This window comes from Numida meleagris, chromosome 6 (assembly GCF_002078875.1).
Source record: "Numida meleagris isolate 19003 breed g44 Domestic line chromosome 6, NumMel1.0, whole genome shotgun sequence".
In the NCBI taxonomy this organism is placed as follows: domain Eukaryota; kingdom Metazoa; phylum Chordata; class Aves; order Galliformes; family Numididae; genus Numida; species Numida meleagris.
The window spans coordinates 57,872,732-57,889,318 of record NC_034414.1 but is presented as its reverse complement, the minus strand read 5'-3'; the positions used below and the strand labels follow the sequence as shown (position 1 = coordinate 57,889,318).

At 50.4% G+C, this 16,587-nt stretch overlaps 1 protein-coding gene across 6 annotated transcripts in view; it reads left to right on the top strand.

Annotated features, from left to right (window-relative positions):
- Window positions 1-16,587, top strand: part of SAMD4A (sterile alpha motif domain containing 4A) — a 66,289-nt gene that overhangs the window by 30,719 nt on the left and 18,983 nt on the right. For 5 of the 6 annotated variants that reach the window (XR_002440726.1, XM_021403557.1, XM_021403555.1 and 2 more), the window contains exon 3: window positions 9,801-10,319. Coding sequence is in view for 5 of the 6 variants with exons in the window: in XM_021403557.1 (XP_021259232.1) it covers window positions 9,801-10,319 (519 nt within the window). In the remaining variant the exon portion in view is untranslated. Of the gene's footprint in view, window positions 1-9,313; window positions 9,605-9,800; window positions 10,320-16,587 lie in introns of those variants that run through there. The other variant, XM_021403556.1, reaches the window with a different exon arrangement.

The following is a 16,587-nucleotide window of genomic DNA, read 5'->3' as shown; positions in this document are numbered from 1 at the left end:
AAAAAAAGAAGAGGAAAAAGCTGAAAGAGCCCCGAGCTGGGGTGTGGGTTGGCAGAGCCGAAGGATGGGATTGTGAATGTTTAGTGGGGGGGGGTGGGGAGGGAGAAAAAGGATGCTTTATGTCGCTCCCCGGGCCGGCGCGAAGCCAAGCCAAATGGAGGGCTCTAATTTGGGAGTGGTGTTATTGCAGGTCAGAGGGAGTCAGTTGCGGGCTAAATTGGGAGAGCTGTCACATGTGGTAGCTGCAAATGCTGACGGTCACGTGGAGCGCACGGCCCCTCGTACAACTCGGTTTGATTTTGTTGACAATGCCGAAGTAAGGAAAAAAAAAAAAATCTCTTTATTTTCCCTCAAAAGATGGGCTGGGTCACATGGCCCTCTGCCTCGCTGCCCGCTCGCCCCGGCCCTCATTGCCCTTTGCACAGAGAAGTTTATAAATAGAGCAACTCCTCCATTATGTGCAGCTCCAGTCTCTTTATTTTTACACTGGAATCTGTTCAATGATTAACAGTTGAAACCATGTGCTGTATATCAATACCTTACATACCCTTCATAACTTATTTTTAGTATTTTCCCCCTTCTAAATCCTTTATCCATGTTAGGCAACACAGTTATGACATCCAGATAATTTTTTTTTTTATAGCCTTTGAAGCAACTTATCTGCATTTCAGCTGAGCTCTTGCTAAAAGGCTTTTTGCAATTGAAATGAAGTCAGAGGAGTACCTCCTCGGTGTGTGTGCTTGTGCCTGTAATCTCCCTGCAGAAAGTAATGAAGCTTTGGGTGTTTTTGTGGATTGGGCTCAGAGAAAAGCGACAGAAGTCGTAGAATCTTAGAATCACAGAATCACTGAGGTTGGAAGAGACCTCCAAGATCACCCAGTGCCACCTCTACCCTTCGTCACGTGCTTTGTTTTGTTTGGCTTCCTGCGTCCTAAGGAATTTTGCTCGGAACCTGGACTGGAGGGCGTGCAGAGACACACGAGCAGTGTAACCCCAAGGCAAGTGGAAGCAGCGAGCTCATCTACCACCTGCACCCCGTGCTCCCCAAGGCAGCAAAACCCTCCATGTTCTGCCATTGCCCCAATCCTGGGCTGCAGGAGGTGATGGGGCAGCTGGAGGCACGCTGTCCTGTTGCGCTTTTAATCCTTGCTGACCCATCCCAGCAGCCATCTGACCCAGGAGCTTGCAGGGATATCTTTGTCCCACCGCAGGGACGGCCACCTCGGTATTTCTGTCCCAGCATTGCATGCACAGGGTGCGCTGGATTCCCTCCTCTCCTCCTCTTATGGCTCAAGGACAGCACTGAAACCACATTTCGGTGTCATTGCTTCCCTCCCCTTGTCCCATACAGAATATCCCCTTTTTTCTTCTGCTTTCCTCCACCAGCAGATAGAGTCATAGAAGAGCTTGGGATGGAAGGGACCTCCAAGATCATCCAGTTCCAACTGCCCTGCCGTGGGCTGGTTGCCAGCCACTAAGTCAGGCACCAGATCAGTCTGCCCAGGGCCCCATCCAACCTGTCTTTGAACACCTCCAGGGATGGGCGTCCACAGCTTCTCTGGGCTTGGGAGCACGATGCCTCCAGTGCCTAGGAGGAGCTCGTGTGCCCCAGCACACGAGAAATATAGAAACTGGCACTGTGAGTCCTTGTCCATTGCCAGGCTGCCTGCTTGAGATTCACTTGAGGTTTGCTTGTCCTCCAGCCTGACTTGGGAAGTGTTTTGGGATCTCTGAGGAATGCTGAAGACTGCAAGTGCTCATACCCATGGCTCATTACTACCCTACAGTGCACAGGGATGAGGCATGGAATGATTCAGAAGCCACCAGAAAGTGTCTGGGGACTCCTGTCCCATTTGAATCTCAAGCACATGAGTTTCTGGTCCACTCCTGTTGGTCATTCCCCACAGCATGTCCTTTTTCCCATGCCCTGGTGAGCATCTGGCCTCCTCCTGGGCTTGGGATAAGAAGTGCGGAGGTGGTACCTCAGCTGGCCCTGAGCTCTAATTTCTGACACTGCACCATTTCCCACGTTTTTCTGTCCAAGTCAGACAGAACTTGTAGGATTTTCACTCTTCAGCCCTGTTTCACTTCCCTTGGCACCGCTTCCATCCATGCTGTCATTGCTCAACGAGGCTGAGCCTTGTGGACCGCGGCTGATGAAACTGGGGATGCTAATTCGTCTTTCCCAGGTATTTCATTGCATTGAGACTGAATGTCGTCGTGCATCAGACCTTTGAGGTCCCTTCCAACCCAAGCCATTCTGTGATTCTGTGATCAGCGTGGCGCGGGTCCCTGTGGCACCTGTGGGGCTTTTGATGAGGTTTCCCAGCATGTTGTCTTAGCTGTGACTCAGTGAGATGCTCTCCATGTTGCAAAGCTCTGCGCTGAATTAAAAGTCATGTTGCTAGGGAGTATTATGGTAATACGTGGTATTCTGCTCCATAGCAAAAGTGTGCGACAGATACGGCCTAGAAAACAAACCTGTGAAACTTCCCACCAGATGCATGGTGTGAAAATGGAGCAAACTTCAACTTGGTATTAAATATGTCGTGGAAAAAGACTCACAATCCCGATGGATTTCTTGAAAGTCTGCTTTGGGTCAAAGACCATAGTGGTGCAGCCAATTTAGAACAGGAAAAATCCCCGTTCTTGTTGCTGTCGTCTGCAGAAGCACGCACACATAATGCTTGTGCCATCCAGTTCTTTGGTGCTAAAAATACATTGCTTCTGGGTTTGTACGAATGGACTCACAGGATCTGGAGCTCTGGCAAGGTCACTGGATTTAGGGAGAGAATAGTGTTAAAAGTGAAAATCTTCCCTTCTACTCATTCTGCTGCACAGTGGAGCCAGGCTCTTCTGTCCCTGTAGTTCTGTGTGAATTAAGGGACGTTTTGTGAAGGGATCTCCCAGTTCATTCTGCTGCTGAACAAAAAAATGAGTGTTTTGCTCCATCTGGGAGCAGCCTTTGCAGTGATGTCTTCCATGGAAGGAAGGGAACGTGCTCTGTGAAACGGACTATTGACAGGGCTGACAATGCTTTGGTGGACTGCACTTAAAAGGGCAAAGAGGCAAGTGGGGCTCATGTCCTGGCTTCCAAAGGATTGAGGTTTTGTGGTTTCTTTTGTGGTTTTTTTTTTGCCAAAAGCTGCATGTAATGTGGTCACCAGCACTTTAAAGTGGCTTCTAAAGAAGAGTTGCAAGGACTTGGCCGTTTTTCAAAAGTGAAGTGTATTCAAGATGCAGCAGCCAGCTCTGTGACGCTCGTCCATTCCCACCTCACCTCTGCATCATGGTACCTTCATTTTGGACCTGGCACTGAGCACGAAAATACAGCTGATGATGGCCAGGGAGCCCTTTGGAGCTTGCAGCCCATTGGTGCCAGCAAGCCCAACCCTGCTGCCTTGGAGACGAGTGCTGAAGAGTTTTCCCGTTGCATATGAAAGGATGCTAAGGCTGATTGCTAGAAAATTGCATCTTTTGACTAGAATTGCTTTCAGTGATTAAATTGACTGTTACGTTTCATGAGTTGAAGGGATAATCGTGTAGTTAGTTTACATGGAGGTCCTTAATCTCCTTCATTAAAGACAGAGAAGAGAGAAGATCCTCCATCATGAAGTCCTCTGTGCTCCTCTCAGCACTGAATCCTGGGCTGTAATCACAAGCATTTGCTGTCTGGCTCTTGCCTTTGCTTTTCCAGGGAACCAGTGCTGCCTGCACTGGGACTTCTCCAGCCACCTCCATGCAGTGCCCATTGCTCTTGCTCCATTTTTATGGCATCTCTTTCTTCTCCCTGCATCCACCATGGTCTATTCACCTGCCCTCCTTCTCTGAGCGTCTCTGCCAGGTGAAAACAAAAGGTTAGGAAAGTACTCGATATATTTTTAGTCCTGTTGAATGTGAGGTAGCTGCTGGAAACACAGAGGAGCATCAGCGCCAAGTGGACCCATAGGTTGCAGAGCATAACCAGCACATTCTCCGTTGAATCATGGACTGGTTGTGGTGCTGGAGGAGGGATTCTGTATATGGGCTTTTCATGTCTGAAGGCCCAGATTGCTGTCTGTCTGTCCTCTCCTAATGGGTGCTGATGACAAAAATCCATCTGTCCTTTAAGGAGACCATCTGCATGGAAGTCAACCAGATAGAGGAAGGGGCAGTGCAATGGTTGTCTTGTTGTGTCTCATTATAGAATCACAGAGTCATTAAGGTTGGAATCAACTTCCAAGATCCCCAAGCTGAACCCCAGGCCATTCCCACTGTGTCCACTGACCGCGTCCCTCAGTGCCACATCTCCACATTCCCTGAACACCTCCAGGGATGGTTGCCCCCCACCTCCCTGGGCAGCCTGTGCCAGTGTCTGACCACTCTTCTGGAGACAAAATTCTTCCTAATATCCAACCTGAACTTCCCCTGGTGCAACTTGAGTCCATTACCTCTCATCCTGTAGAGTGAAGCAACTACAGACTGTTGGGTTTGTAGGTGTTGAGGTGAGCAGTCCAGGAGGGGACCTGATGGCCATGAAGAGCAGTCCACAAGCCTTCCTGGCTTCTGCTTGTTTTGAGACCTCCTGACTTTTCCCATCGCCTCGCCAACACTTCTTGTTACAGGAAAAGAGCTTGGCCACCGCTTCCCAAGTTTCCTCTCAAGACCTGCATGGGCGAGATCCTTGGTTTTGGTGAGACGAGGAGCAGGATTTGGGTTCACCAGCTTTTCAGCAAGAGCCATGCTCACAGCTTGCGCCTATCTGCTGCAATTGGCAGGTCTGCAAAAATCTTTGTCGTCGAGATACATTTTTTTTAATTAGCGTCAGTTGCCATAAAGCAAAGGCACATGCTGGAATACTTATTATTGGCCTCTGATGCAGGGGAAGGCTGCCAGTTTTTAATGGCGGGGGTATTGATGTGTTCTGGAAGGGGTACAGAGAGGGTTTCCAACAGGGTTCTCACTTGGTTTGCTTCAGTGTTGCTCTTTTGATTGGGCCTTATGTAGGGAGAAAATGATGTAAATCCATCGAAATAATGTGCTGTGTTTTCTGGCCAAAACTGCCCCCTTTTTTTTTTTTTTTGCTCTCTTGCTTTCAAACCACTCTTTGTGGGGTTGGGTATGGTCACTGAGCCACTCGACCTTAACACTAAGCCAAATAACACCTGATTAACGTGGTCTATTGAAGTCGTGGAGCCAACAGAAGTATTACGATGGTCTCAGGATTAATGAACGTGGAGCCACATCCTGCTAGAGGTGCAGCTTTTTGTCTTCTATGGAAGTTAAGAGAAACGAGAGTGGAAGGAGGCTTGAGTACAGATTCTAGAGCGTCTTCACGTAAGAAGATGCAGGACATGAGACCTGGTTAAATCAGGCTGCAATTCATCCAGAAGCTAAAAAAAGATAAATTCAAGTTTAGCTCACCAAAATGCAAATGGACATCAAGGCAAGTGTTTGAGACACGTGGGAACAAATGGCCAGTAAGAGTAGGGGTGGTGTTTGCCTCTTGGTGGTGGCACTTCCCTGGAAGTTAGCATGTTGGCCAAGGAGGCTGTTGGGCTGTCAATACATGCGGTGCTGGAGCTTTATGAAGCAGGAGAAGTCCAAGTGCTATTTTTTAGGCAACAAAGAGTGGACGCCTCCAGCGAGCTGTGCCCTGCAGCAGTGCCGAGGCCGCATTGGTAACGCAGGAAACTGCAAACAATGGGAAGCTCTTCTGGGAGTGCCGCTGAGGAAGAGCTCCTCTACGTGGGCATTTGTTGCCCTTCCTGCACACCCAGAAATAGCCAGTATGTGCACCAGGGCAGCCAATTTCAGTCTTGCTCTGAGTAGTTGCAGTGGTGTATGTGGGTGTAGTCCATCCTCAGCTTAGTCCATCCCTAGGAGGGTTTGATAGGCAACCAGTCGGGCTCAGTTCCTTCTCCCAGACCCCAACACTGGGGCACATCCCATGCAAGATCAGGGACCCCGGCATCAATTTTTGATACAAACTCTATTTTTAATCCTTGGGTAGAGCTGGGAGCACCAATCTGTTTGGCCATTCTGGAAGTGTCCTGCTTAGTCAGTGCCCTTCAGATACATGGAGGTAACCAACTCTTAGTCATTTCTTGCTTGTGCAAATCATCTGAATGTTTTTTTGAGAACTTTTTATGGAATATGTTGTTAAACCGAAAACAAGGATATAATAAAACAGTAATTTAAGAGTAATTTGCTGACAACCGGAGCCCTTAAATGCACTGAGTTACCACTGTGGAGCGATGATACCAAGCCTGCTATTTAAACATACTCTTTGTCATTCAGAAAATCCTTGGGCAGCTTTTAAAACACTTGCAGTCTTTAATTGTTGTCCTTGTTACTCATTATAGGCTGTTGTCTAGCTCATAAATCGCACATCATTCATCTTGTCCGCTTTGTCAAAGCCTCAGCTGACATATTTGTCTGCTTTACTTGTGAAATGTGATAACTTGCATACGACAATGGGAGCGTAACCCAATTTCTGCCACAAAGCTCTCTCTTCTGCTTTCAAAATGAAAAGGTTTATCTTGGCTAGGGTTGCTGTTTTTTATTTTAAGCACTCGAGAGATATCATGCATTTCCATTGTTCCTTGGAGACATCACCGCTAATGAGGCAAATGCATCCCTGAGCGCGTGCTGGCAGCCCGTCCCTCCGTGCAGGGTCACTGGTTTCCAACTTGAAGCTGGAAGCCTGCTTGCAGAAATTAAAATGGAAAAAAAAAACAAACAAACAGGTGATTGTGTACTTTGAGGTATCCAAACACCAGAAATTTGGGTTTTTTTTTTTTTTGGGGGGGGGGTTCAGATAGAGGAAGGCTGGGAGGACAAGAGTATTCTCCCTGCTGTCCCCCCACTGCACCTGCTCCTAGGGCAGTGTGAGCTTCAGCCTTAGTACAAGGACCCAGAGATATCTGGGGCTGGCACCTCGTGCACGCTGTGCTCTGTGGCAAACATAGCACGCTGGAACGATAAATGAGACAGCAGTTTCACGTGGCACCTTACGTGGCTGTTGCAAATATCCAAATATCCTTTATAGCCCTGCCATCCCTTCAAGCAGCCAGAGGTTTTTTTTGCCGCAGAGAGCATCAAGCATCCTTGAAGCAGCATCTAGAGGAGCTAATGAGGTTGGTATCTCATTAGTGTCCTCACCTGCAACCCGTGAGCACCGCAGGGAGCATGCGGGGACCATGGGAGCCGGCAGCTGGGACACAAGTTAAGCCCCACCTGATCATGGGAGGCTGATTTTGACAACAGCTCCTGCTGAGGATGCCCGCTCCTCATCCACAGCTCTGGGATAAACTCTCTGTCCTTTGGGGCTTGTTTTTATCAATCCTTAAAACCTCTTGGGGGTCCGAAGCAAGTGTCCCAAGCCGGACTTGTAGCACTGTCTGGGGTGCACGGTGATCCTGTTGGCCTTGCAGCACAAATCTGCCTTCATCAGCTTTATGCAGTAAGGCTTCAGCCTCACATTGCCTTCTGCAGACGGTGGAACCGATGGAAAAAATAGCAAGAGCCACAAGTGGTGGTGATGAGGCTGCTCATAGGATCATCATAGAATCACAGGATGGCTTGGGTTGGAAGAGACCTTAAAGATCATGGAGCTCCAACCCCCTGGGGTGGGCAGGGTTGCCAGCCCAGAGTTTCAGGCACAGGCAAAGGAAAACTGCATGGGCTGTTCTCACTCAGAAAGTTACCCCAGATAATCCCAAATTCCCTGCTGGGGGCTTCCGAAAGCAAAGAGTGTTCAGCACTCTTCTTGCTTTCCTGTCTGTGTGTTTAATTACTCCATGTGTAACAGCAGAGCTGCATCAGAGTGTTTTGAGGGCGGTCCTGTCCAGAACACCCCATTACTTTGTATTTGTGGCAGAGGGATTGTGCTCGGATCCCCCAAACAGTGGCCAGCTGGAAGAGCTCAGAACGATGAGTTACAACCCAAAACAAAGTTGCATATCCGCAGCAGAACAGACCCACTCCTGCTACACTTGTGTATTCCCTACGAGCTTGCTTAGGTTGAGTGTAGCTTTTCCAAATCCACTTCTTAAGGGCCGTGCAGCAGCGGGGTGTGCACATCTCTGCATGCACCGAGCACCAGCGTCTCGGTTCCGCTGCCAGCACCGCGGTTCCGTCCCACCCAGTGCTGCGTCACACGATGGTGAGCAGGGACGGGGAGGAGGCTGGGGCTGCAGGGAAGTGTGTGCCACTGCAGAAAGTTCCAGGGAGAGCCAGCAGCGCTTCCAGCAAGCCATCTAGTGGCTTCCTATTAAAACAGTTGCATGCCTGGAAATGGGAACGTGAAGCTGGAGTGCTGTTTGCTGCTGCTCACTGGTGTTTGTGCTGGGGATCAGGGTTTGTGTTGGCCTGATGCTGAATGGTGCCTTTTTTAGGGTCATGGTGTAATAAGGTGTTGGAAGAGTTGGGTTGGTTGCTGAGCTTGGGTCTTCCCAAGGGTGAGTCTGGTTGGCGACCCTACAGGTGGACATCAAAATCTTCATTTCGTGGGTGTGTACACCAAGTACATCTAACACATCAGCCTGTTGATAGGAAGAGAGGGTTGCTCCAGGGGAGGATCAGGTTGGATACCAGGAAAAGCTTCTCAGAAACAGTGGTGATGCACTGCACAGCTGCCCAGGGAGTGGGGGGTCACCATCCCTGGAGATGTTCCAGAGCCATGGGGATGTGGCACTGAGGGACATGGGCAGTGGGCATGGTGGGGTTGGGCTCGGGGATCTTGGAGGTCTCTTCCAACCTGAACAATTCTGTGATCCTATCACTATCAAAACACCAAGTGGTGTCACCGTGTCCAGGGCTCCCTGCTGAGCTCACCTCCCCGCTGGCAAAGGGTCACCACTCCTTTCTACTCCCATATGGTTTTCTGATGAGCTGTGTGCCCCATGATGGCGGTTCCGTCTGAGTGTGTCTCTCTGCTTTGCTGGCGAGGAAGCCGTGTGCAGCAGCATCTAATGAACATCAAGACATACGGCGCTTGCTGCTGCTCCAGCTATTCGCAGGCCAGTTACTCTGTCGCAGAGGGAAATTAAATTGTTCTTGACAAATCTGTGTCAGCAGTCACTTATCATCTTGTTATCTTCTGAGTACTTACAAGTAGCTTGTTTCATTATTTGTTCCATCGGTTTTCCAGGCATTCAAGTGGAGTGACCAGTTTATAATTCCTCGCCTCCTCCCTCTGCCTATTTTTAAAGCTAGACCCCACGTTTGCTCTTTTCCTGCTCTTCCAAAGCCTCTCCTATCTGCAGTGAGCTAACAACAGCTCTGCGGTTGCTACAACGGAGCCCTTCCCTAAATTCCTGCGGGGCAGGTTGTCGTGCCGCTCACCTCGGCTTGCTTGTCCCACACCTCACGTCCCTGTGGAATGCTGACTTTTCTTTAGGGCTCGCACCCTGTGCCAGCTCCTTTTCATTCCCTTTGAAAGGGGAGGTTTGCCAGCGAAAAGGTTTTGCGTAGCGCCTTGGGTCGCGATGCGGGAAATCGGAGCTGAATGGTGGCTTTGATGAGCAGCCACACGTCACCCAGCAGTGGCGGAGCTGCGTGGCCCATAGCTGGGTGCAGGGAGGTTCTCATTGCTGCCCGGTGGCTCTCGGTGCTGAATTTGGTGAGCTTGGTTTTCGGAAAGTGGTGACCCCCTGCTTGCCAGACACGTTTGTGCCGTGGCATCGAGCACGCAGGGATCCCCTTGTCATGTTGTATTTACCCTGCCTGAGTCCGTTCATTTATTTATTAGATCTGTTGGCTGATTTCTCAAGTTTCTTCTTTTGTTTTTTCCCTCCCCCCCCCAATTCCTTCAACAGGAATCATTAACCAATGGCAACAGGAATCCAAGGATAAAGTGATTTCCCTATTGTTAACCCACCTGCCTTTACTGAAGCCCGGAAACATCGAAGCAAAAGTCGAATACATGAAACTCTTGCCTAAAATCCTGGCCCACTCGATCGAACACAACCAACACATCGAGGAGAGCCGGCAGCTCTTGTCCTACGCCTTGATCCACCCGGCCACCTCGCTGGAGGACCGCAGCGCACTGGCCATGTGGCTCAACCACCTGGAGGACCGCACGTCGGGGACCTTCGGCAGCCAGGGCAGGGGCCGCTCGGACTCGGTGGACTACGGGCAGACGCACTACTATCACCAAAGACAGAACTCCGACGATAAACTCAACGGGTGGCAAAACTCTCGAGACTCGGGCATAAGCGTCAGCGCTTCCAGCTGGCAGGACAAAAACCTGGCGTGCGAGAACGGCCATCTGCCCCTCTACTCCTCCTCCTCCGTCCCCACCACCATCAACACCATCGGCACTAGCACAAGCACCAGTAAGTACCACCAGTAAGGTGGGAGCGCTGGGGAGCTGGTCCCACCGTCCCTCTTCGCCACGTTAAGCAGAGGGGGTAGTTTCATCCAGGCCGCAGAAAACTCCCTGGTTTTGGTGTTTTTCCCCCCCCCCCGCGTGCCTTTTTTTGTCTTTTCGGTTTTCTCCCTTTAATTCTGTGGGTTTTTTAAAAAGGTTGCTGGAGAGGATGGAAAAGCAGGCAGAAAGCTGTAAGAGCAGAACGGTGTGTGATGGAGGGCAGCCCCTTCTGTTTCATGCAGCTCAGGCTGGGTTTGCAGCTCCAGAAGTTCCCAAAGCGGGCAGCTGATGCTTTGTTTCCAAAAGCAACCTGGGGACCTGGAAGGGAATGTGATCAGAGCCCCAAAGAACAGGCATTGCGTTGAGAAGCAGGGCTAGGATCTGGAATCTTTGAGAACATCCCTTGTAATCTGCAGTGCAGAGAGGTGCAAAGCTGATGGCTGATGGCGATTGAGAGGTTTAGATGCAAAGTTCTCTGTGTTTTCCAAGAGGTGGAGAGTTGGGAAGCTTTTCTCTGTCGAGGTTGTGCCAAGTTTTGGTGGGGACTGCGCAGAGCCCAGCCCAAGGCTTGGACACTGGGAAGGTGCCGTGGCTGGGACTTTGTCACTGGTGGTGAATGGAGGTGTAGTGCAGCTCTGGCTTTCTGAGAGCAGCTATTGGGGCTGCAGATTGTCCTTGTGAGAAGAGCAGAGCATCTTCTCAGTGAGCTCCTCTGGCCACCTGCACTGTGTGGCTGTTGCATCCTTATCCCTGATGACACGTGGCTTCTGCTTGGAGACCTTCCTTGGCTCCTGTATCACTGGATCTTGCGTAATGGGTCATGCAAGCCAGCACATTCCCCTAAAGCATCCTTTTTGTCTGCATTTTAGAACAGTTTTCTCACCCTGCTCTGTTCAGCCCTTCTCCACCTGTTATTGGTATGCTCTTGTCCAAAGCACTGACAGTCCTTTTCTATTCTATTCCTGTCCCCTACCTGGGACTGCTTCACCTGGTTGCTGGATCCCTGCTTCTATCTGTGCTGCTGGAGCTGATTAACAGCAATAAATGCCCATTCCTCCCCAAAATTTGGTATGCTTTTGCTCCCTCTCCAGCCTTCCCCACTTGGCACCTTCCTAAGACAAAGGGATGCAGAGAGTGCTTGCAGTGAGGGCGTTGGTTTCTCCATCAGCCTGTGGAAACCCACCATGAAATCACTGGAATCCTTAAAATGCTCACTTAAGGCTTCTTTTTTTTCTTTCCTCTCCTCTAATCAGTGCTTTTTTTAGGTGGCATTTTGAATGAACAGTGATGGGAGATGCAGATCTGAGTTTATGCAGCCTAGTCCCTGCCTCTCCAGTACCCATCCTTGTCACCCAGGGATTGAACAGAATGGGATTTCTGGCAGCTTCTCCGCGGGCACTGGTTGATGGTCCCATCTCACCCCCATCGTGTACCTCTCTCGGCTTAGAGCAGATCAAGGAGCAGCACGCGTGGCTTTGGAATGAAGTCAGGCAGCATCAGGCAGTGATACAAGGGTTGGCAGCGGCTCTGACGCCCTGGCTCCTGGTATCCTGAGGTTGCACAACACGGGGCTTCTTCATTGCCTTGCACAGGGCGGAGGAGTGCTGTGTCAGGGTGACCAAGCTGCACGGGAAAGGCAAAGGCTTAACGAGTGAAAAGAGTCATTAATATATTTGCAACTGCGCTATTAAACCTCCCTGTGATTTTTTCATTTCTTTCTTTTTTTTTTTTTTTTTTTTATTTGGGCCTTACAGTGTTGTATTTGAACATCACCTGCAGTGCTGACTGACCGAGATTTTTTTCCTGGGGCCCCTCCTCATGGTTTTTGCGTGGCTGGGAGCTTTTCCTGCCAGGGAGGGGATTAGAACAGGTGGCTGCAGGAGGGATTTGGGTCCTTGCATCGTGAGCTAGGAGCGGGGAAGTGTGAGCTTAATCTGAGGGTAACGCAGGTGAAGGTGACACCAGCTGTGCCAGCAGCAGTCCCAGTGACATGCTCTGGGGGGACCCGAGGTCTCAGGGAGTTTTGGGATGTTTAGCCAAGAGGGGAAAGGCCTCATTGATCTAGGTCAGGCTTGCAGGAAAAGAGCCTGTGACAGAACAAGCTGTGGGTGCAGCAGGTTAATCATTGACAAGCTCAGCAAGAAGCACTGGGTCTTAAAGGACACTTCTCGATAAGCTGCTCAGCCTGATGTGAATTTGCTGTATGGCCATGGCCCTTTGCCACAGCGGTCCCAGCACACAGTCCCCTGCCTGGGCCAGGTCCCCCTTGTGTCTCATAGCACCACTTCACATAGCACCATCACACCCATGTCGTTCTGCCGTGAGATTTAATCACAGAATCGTTATGGCTGGCAAAAACCACTGAGATCCCCAAGCCCATCCCACTGTGCCCACTGACCATGTCCCTCAGCACCACATCATTGGGCTGCACAGCTCCTGCTGATTCATGTGGGTGGCAGCGAGCTCAGACAACCTGTGGGTGCAGCTGGAGACCACGCTCTGTGCGTTTGGTCCTCAGTTTCCTTCATGCAATATTTGCTTGGACGCAAGCACAGTGAGTCCACAAATAAATGCCCAGAAACAAACACGGCCGGCCAGCCTTTGTCCCAGCCCCTCGAGTCGCTCAGTATGTCCATAAATCTCCTGTTCCAAAGCAAAGCACTCACTGTTTGTTGAGGTTTTATTGCTATTTTGGTTGGGTTCTCCTCTTCCCTGGAGGTGCTGATGTGGGCAGAGGCTCAGCCTATCGATGTCTGCTTCCAACACCAGCATGGAGCAGAGCCCTTCCTGGAGGAGCAGCATCTGGAGGTACTTGTGCCTGGTGTGGTGATAGAATTAAACTCAGCTGGATCAGAGCAGTGCCTTGGGCTCTGTGCTCAAAGCTCGGTGACCAAGGGGCACGCAGTGGAAGCTGCAGAAGGGCGTTTCTCCTGGGCTCTGACCCTGTTCTCTGCCGTGTGTAATTGGTTCCATCTGGGCATGATCTGGCTTCCAGCTGGGTTTCCTTTGTCAAGTGGAAGCCCAGCACAGCTTAACCCCGTGTTTTCCCCTCCTCTACTCCCAGTGTATCACCTGGGGATAGCTGTGTTACTTCTTTTGTCAATTTATGGTGAGATTTCGCTGTGTTCCCATCCCTGGTGTAGAGCCAGGGCACATAAGGTCCCTGTGGAGGGCAGGTCCCCAGACAAGCCAGCCCTACAGAAGGACTCACTGACAGTGAATTTCCCCTTGATACTTGAATTAAGTCAGGTGAAATGTGTGCATCACAGATCAGTGATGGATGGATGAGGTCAGAAACCTCATTATGGAGTATCCCAAAGAGCAGGGATCCTGGGCATTGAGGATGTCATCAAGCAGAAGAGATGTCACAGACCCTGGTATTCCGGTGTCACTGCGCTGCCTGGAATCCCCTGCATGTAAGCAGAGCTTGGACCAGCATTGACAGCCACGCTTCTGCTGCTGAGCAAATGTGCATGGTGCAGTGTGCCATTCCCACAGAATTCCCTGCCAGAAAGCCCATGTTTGTCTCTGAGGAGAGAAGAGTGAGCAGTATGATACAGGAGAAATACTCTGCTATGTAACTTCCTTGTCCCACAAAAGAAAACTCTTTTCTCTTGTCCTAGACCTGAAGAGAAGGAATAAATCAGCCTTTGATGCAAGCCAGCAGTGCTTGCTCTTGCCCAGATTCCTGTCTCTGCGCTCACGTTGCCAACTCTTGCTAGATTTTCATGGAATTATAGAATCATTCAAGATGAAAAAGGCCACTAAGATCCCCAAGCCCACCCCCACGCCACCCCACCATGCCCACTAACTGTGTCCCTCAGTGCCACAGCTCCACAGTTCTTGAGCACCTCCAGGGACAGGGACTCTCCCACCTCCCTGGGCAGCCTGTGTCAGTGCATCACTCTCTTTTCAGGGATCTCTTTTCAGAGAAGGCATTTTTCCTAATATCCAACCTGAACCTGCCCTGGCACAACTGAAGGCCATTACCTCTTGTCCTACCACCAGGTGCCTCCATTTACCCCAGTTCTGAGCTTCCTAGTGATGAGAGAACAAGGTGTGGGGCTTTTCCCCAATCTCATCAGGGAATTAAGGTGAAAAAAACAGCACCAAGAAAGCACTTGCCGTGGACTGAGTATGAGTATCTTGACTTTTTCTCCTGCAGTGTTGTGCAATAGGTCATTGCCACAGGAGAGGAACCCACCACTGGACTCAGTATCCTGGTAGCAGGACAGGAGCTGCGTGTTGTAACCTTGGTTTGGGTTGGGTTGGTGGGCAGCTTGCAACTACAACACTTCCAGGTGTAGATTTGGTGTCGTGTGTGGAGGGAGTTGTGTGTCGAGCCAGCGCCTTTGGGACATCGCCACATTGAGATGGGGCCCCTCAATGCCTTGTCATCCTCATTGCTTAGGGATGGGAACACGTGGAGGTTATAAAACTTCAGTTGGACTCTGATGTTTTTTGCTTTTTTGCCTCTTTCAGTGATTGGCTCTGTAAAGCCTGTTGGCCTTTATCGTGCTGAGCCTTTCAGCCTTGGTAGAGCAGGGCAACTGTTGTCTTGCTCATGCCCTCTAGTGTTGCTTGTAATGACTGGAGAACATTTGTAGGAGTTGCTGTTTGCCAGAGTCCCTTCACTACAATATCTCACTCGTTCTGTAGCTTAAAAACGGGGGAGGAGGCGTGCAGAGAGAAGGTGTGAGTAGAGCTGTGTGAGTAGAGTTGTTTTTCCAAATCCATGCAGAATACATACCACTATAACAGCACATGGGACTGAGAGGGGGAGACAGCGTCTTCTACATCGGCACTAAACATCAGGTACAGATTTCCTGGCCCTTCTCTAAACTCAGAGCACTTTGTTCCTGAGAGATGTGGCCCCTAAACCTTCAGAGCATCACTTAGCAAGGGGGGACTGGGGCCGGTAGCGTTGGTGGAAGGTGAGAGATCCCACCTGAGACAGCTTGGGAGCATCTGATGGGGATAGACCAGCCTTGCTGTGCTGTTGTGCCTTCAGCTTTAGGGGCATGAGGTCTGACCCTTACCTGTATCCTCTGGACACCTGATGCAATAGCTCCTCGCCTTCCTGGCTCGTGTGCTCAAAGGAGGCCACCAAATTTGGGAAGCCCTCTCAGAGACACAGAACTATGGAAAAATTAAGGTTGGAAAAGACCACTAAGATCATCTGGTCCAACCACCAGCCCCTCCCCACCGTGCCCTCTATCCATGTCCCTCAGTGCTCTTCCAGCAGCACATGGGGGTGCTCCCAGTCTCCTCCATTGGCATTGGGGATGGATAGCTGCAAGCAGGGGGATATGGCTCCTTTGCTGCCTCTGCTTTCTTTACAGCTGCTGGGGTGCCTCAGGGGGACACCGAGAAGCAGCAGCAGTGGTTTTGTGCCTTATCCTGTGGTCCTTGGGATTCCTATCGCCGGTGAATCACGCTTTTGACCTGGGAGCAGCACAGAGAACGCCGGCACGGCTGATTGATGCTCTGTGAGCTGTGAGCAAAATCAGACATCCCCACTAATTCTTCCAGCCCCCTCGGCTGTCGTCAGGGTTTCCTGATGGATGGACCCTCCCGGAGCCGGGTGTATATCACCTGGTGCCCACCATCCCCAGCACAGACAGCAGCGAGCTTTAGTTGCTCATGCACTGAGCTCAGCTCTCCCCCTCGGATCTGGCAAATAAATAACTAGAGAAAGATCAGCTCTGCTTCCAGCAGGAGGGCAGCGGTGCACACGCACGGTTTGGGTTTATCTGATGTCTCTCGTTGCGCTGGGACTGGCTGCGTTATCCCGGCTCCGCAACGTGCAGCTATTTAATTAACTTCTGACTTCTGGTTTAAAGGAGCAGCGTGCAAAACAGTTATTTGCTTCATTTGGAAATTCTTTTAATCGTTGCCGTAATTATAGCTTCCTGCTCTTTTTTTGGATATTTTTCTTAGCCAGGAGGGAGGGGGGGGGAAGAGGGGGGAATATTTGCCGTTCTCCTTGTGGTTATCACATCCTTCAAATTACTAAAAGAGGCTGGGATAATAGGTCTAGTGATTATATATAGGCACCATCTGCTCTGTGGCTGCTTCCTATCAAAGTGCAGCGAGGAGAGTGCAAGAAGGATATTTTCTCTCCAGCTATATTAAGACTCTGTTTCCATCTCGGCTCCAAAGCAAAGCTCTCTGAATGCAAATGGATCAAATGTGCTGTAATCAATGGCTCGTTTTTGGCAGCCTTGAAGCCG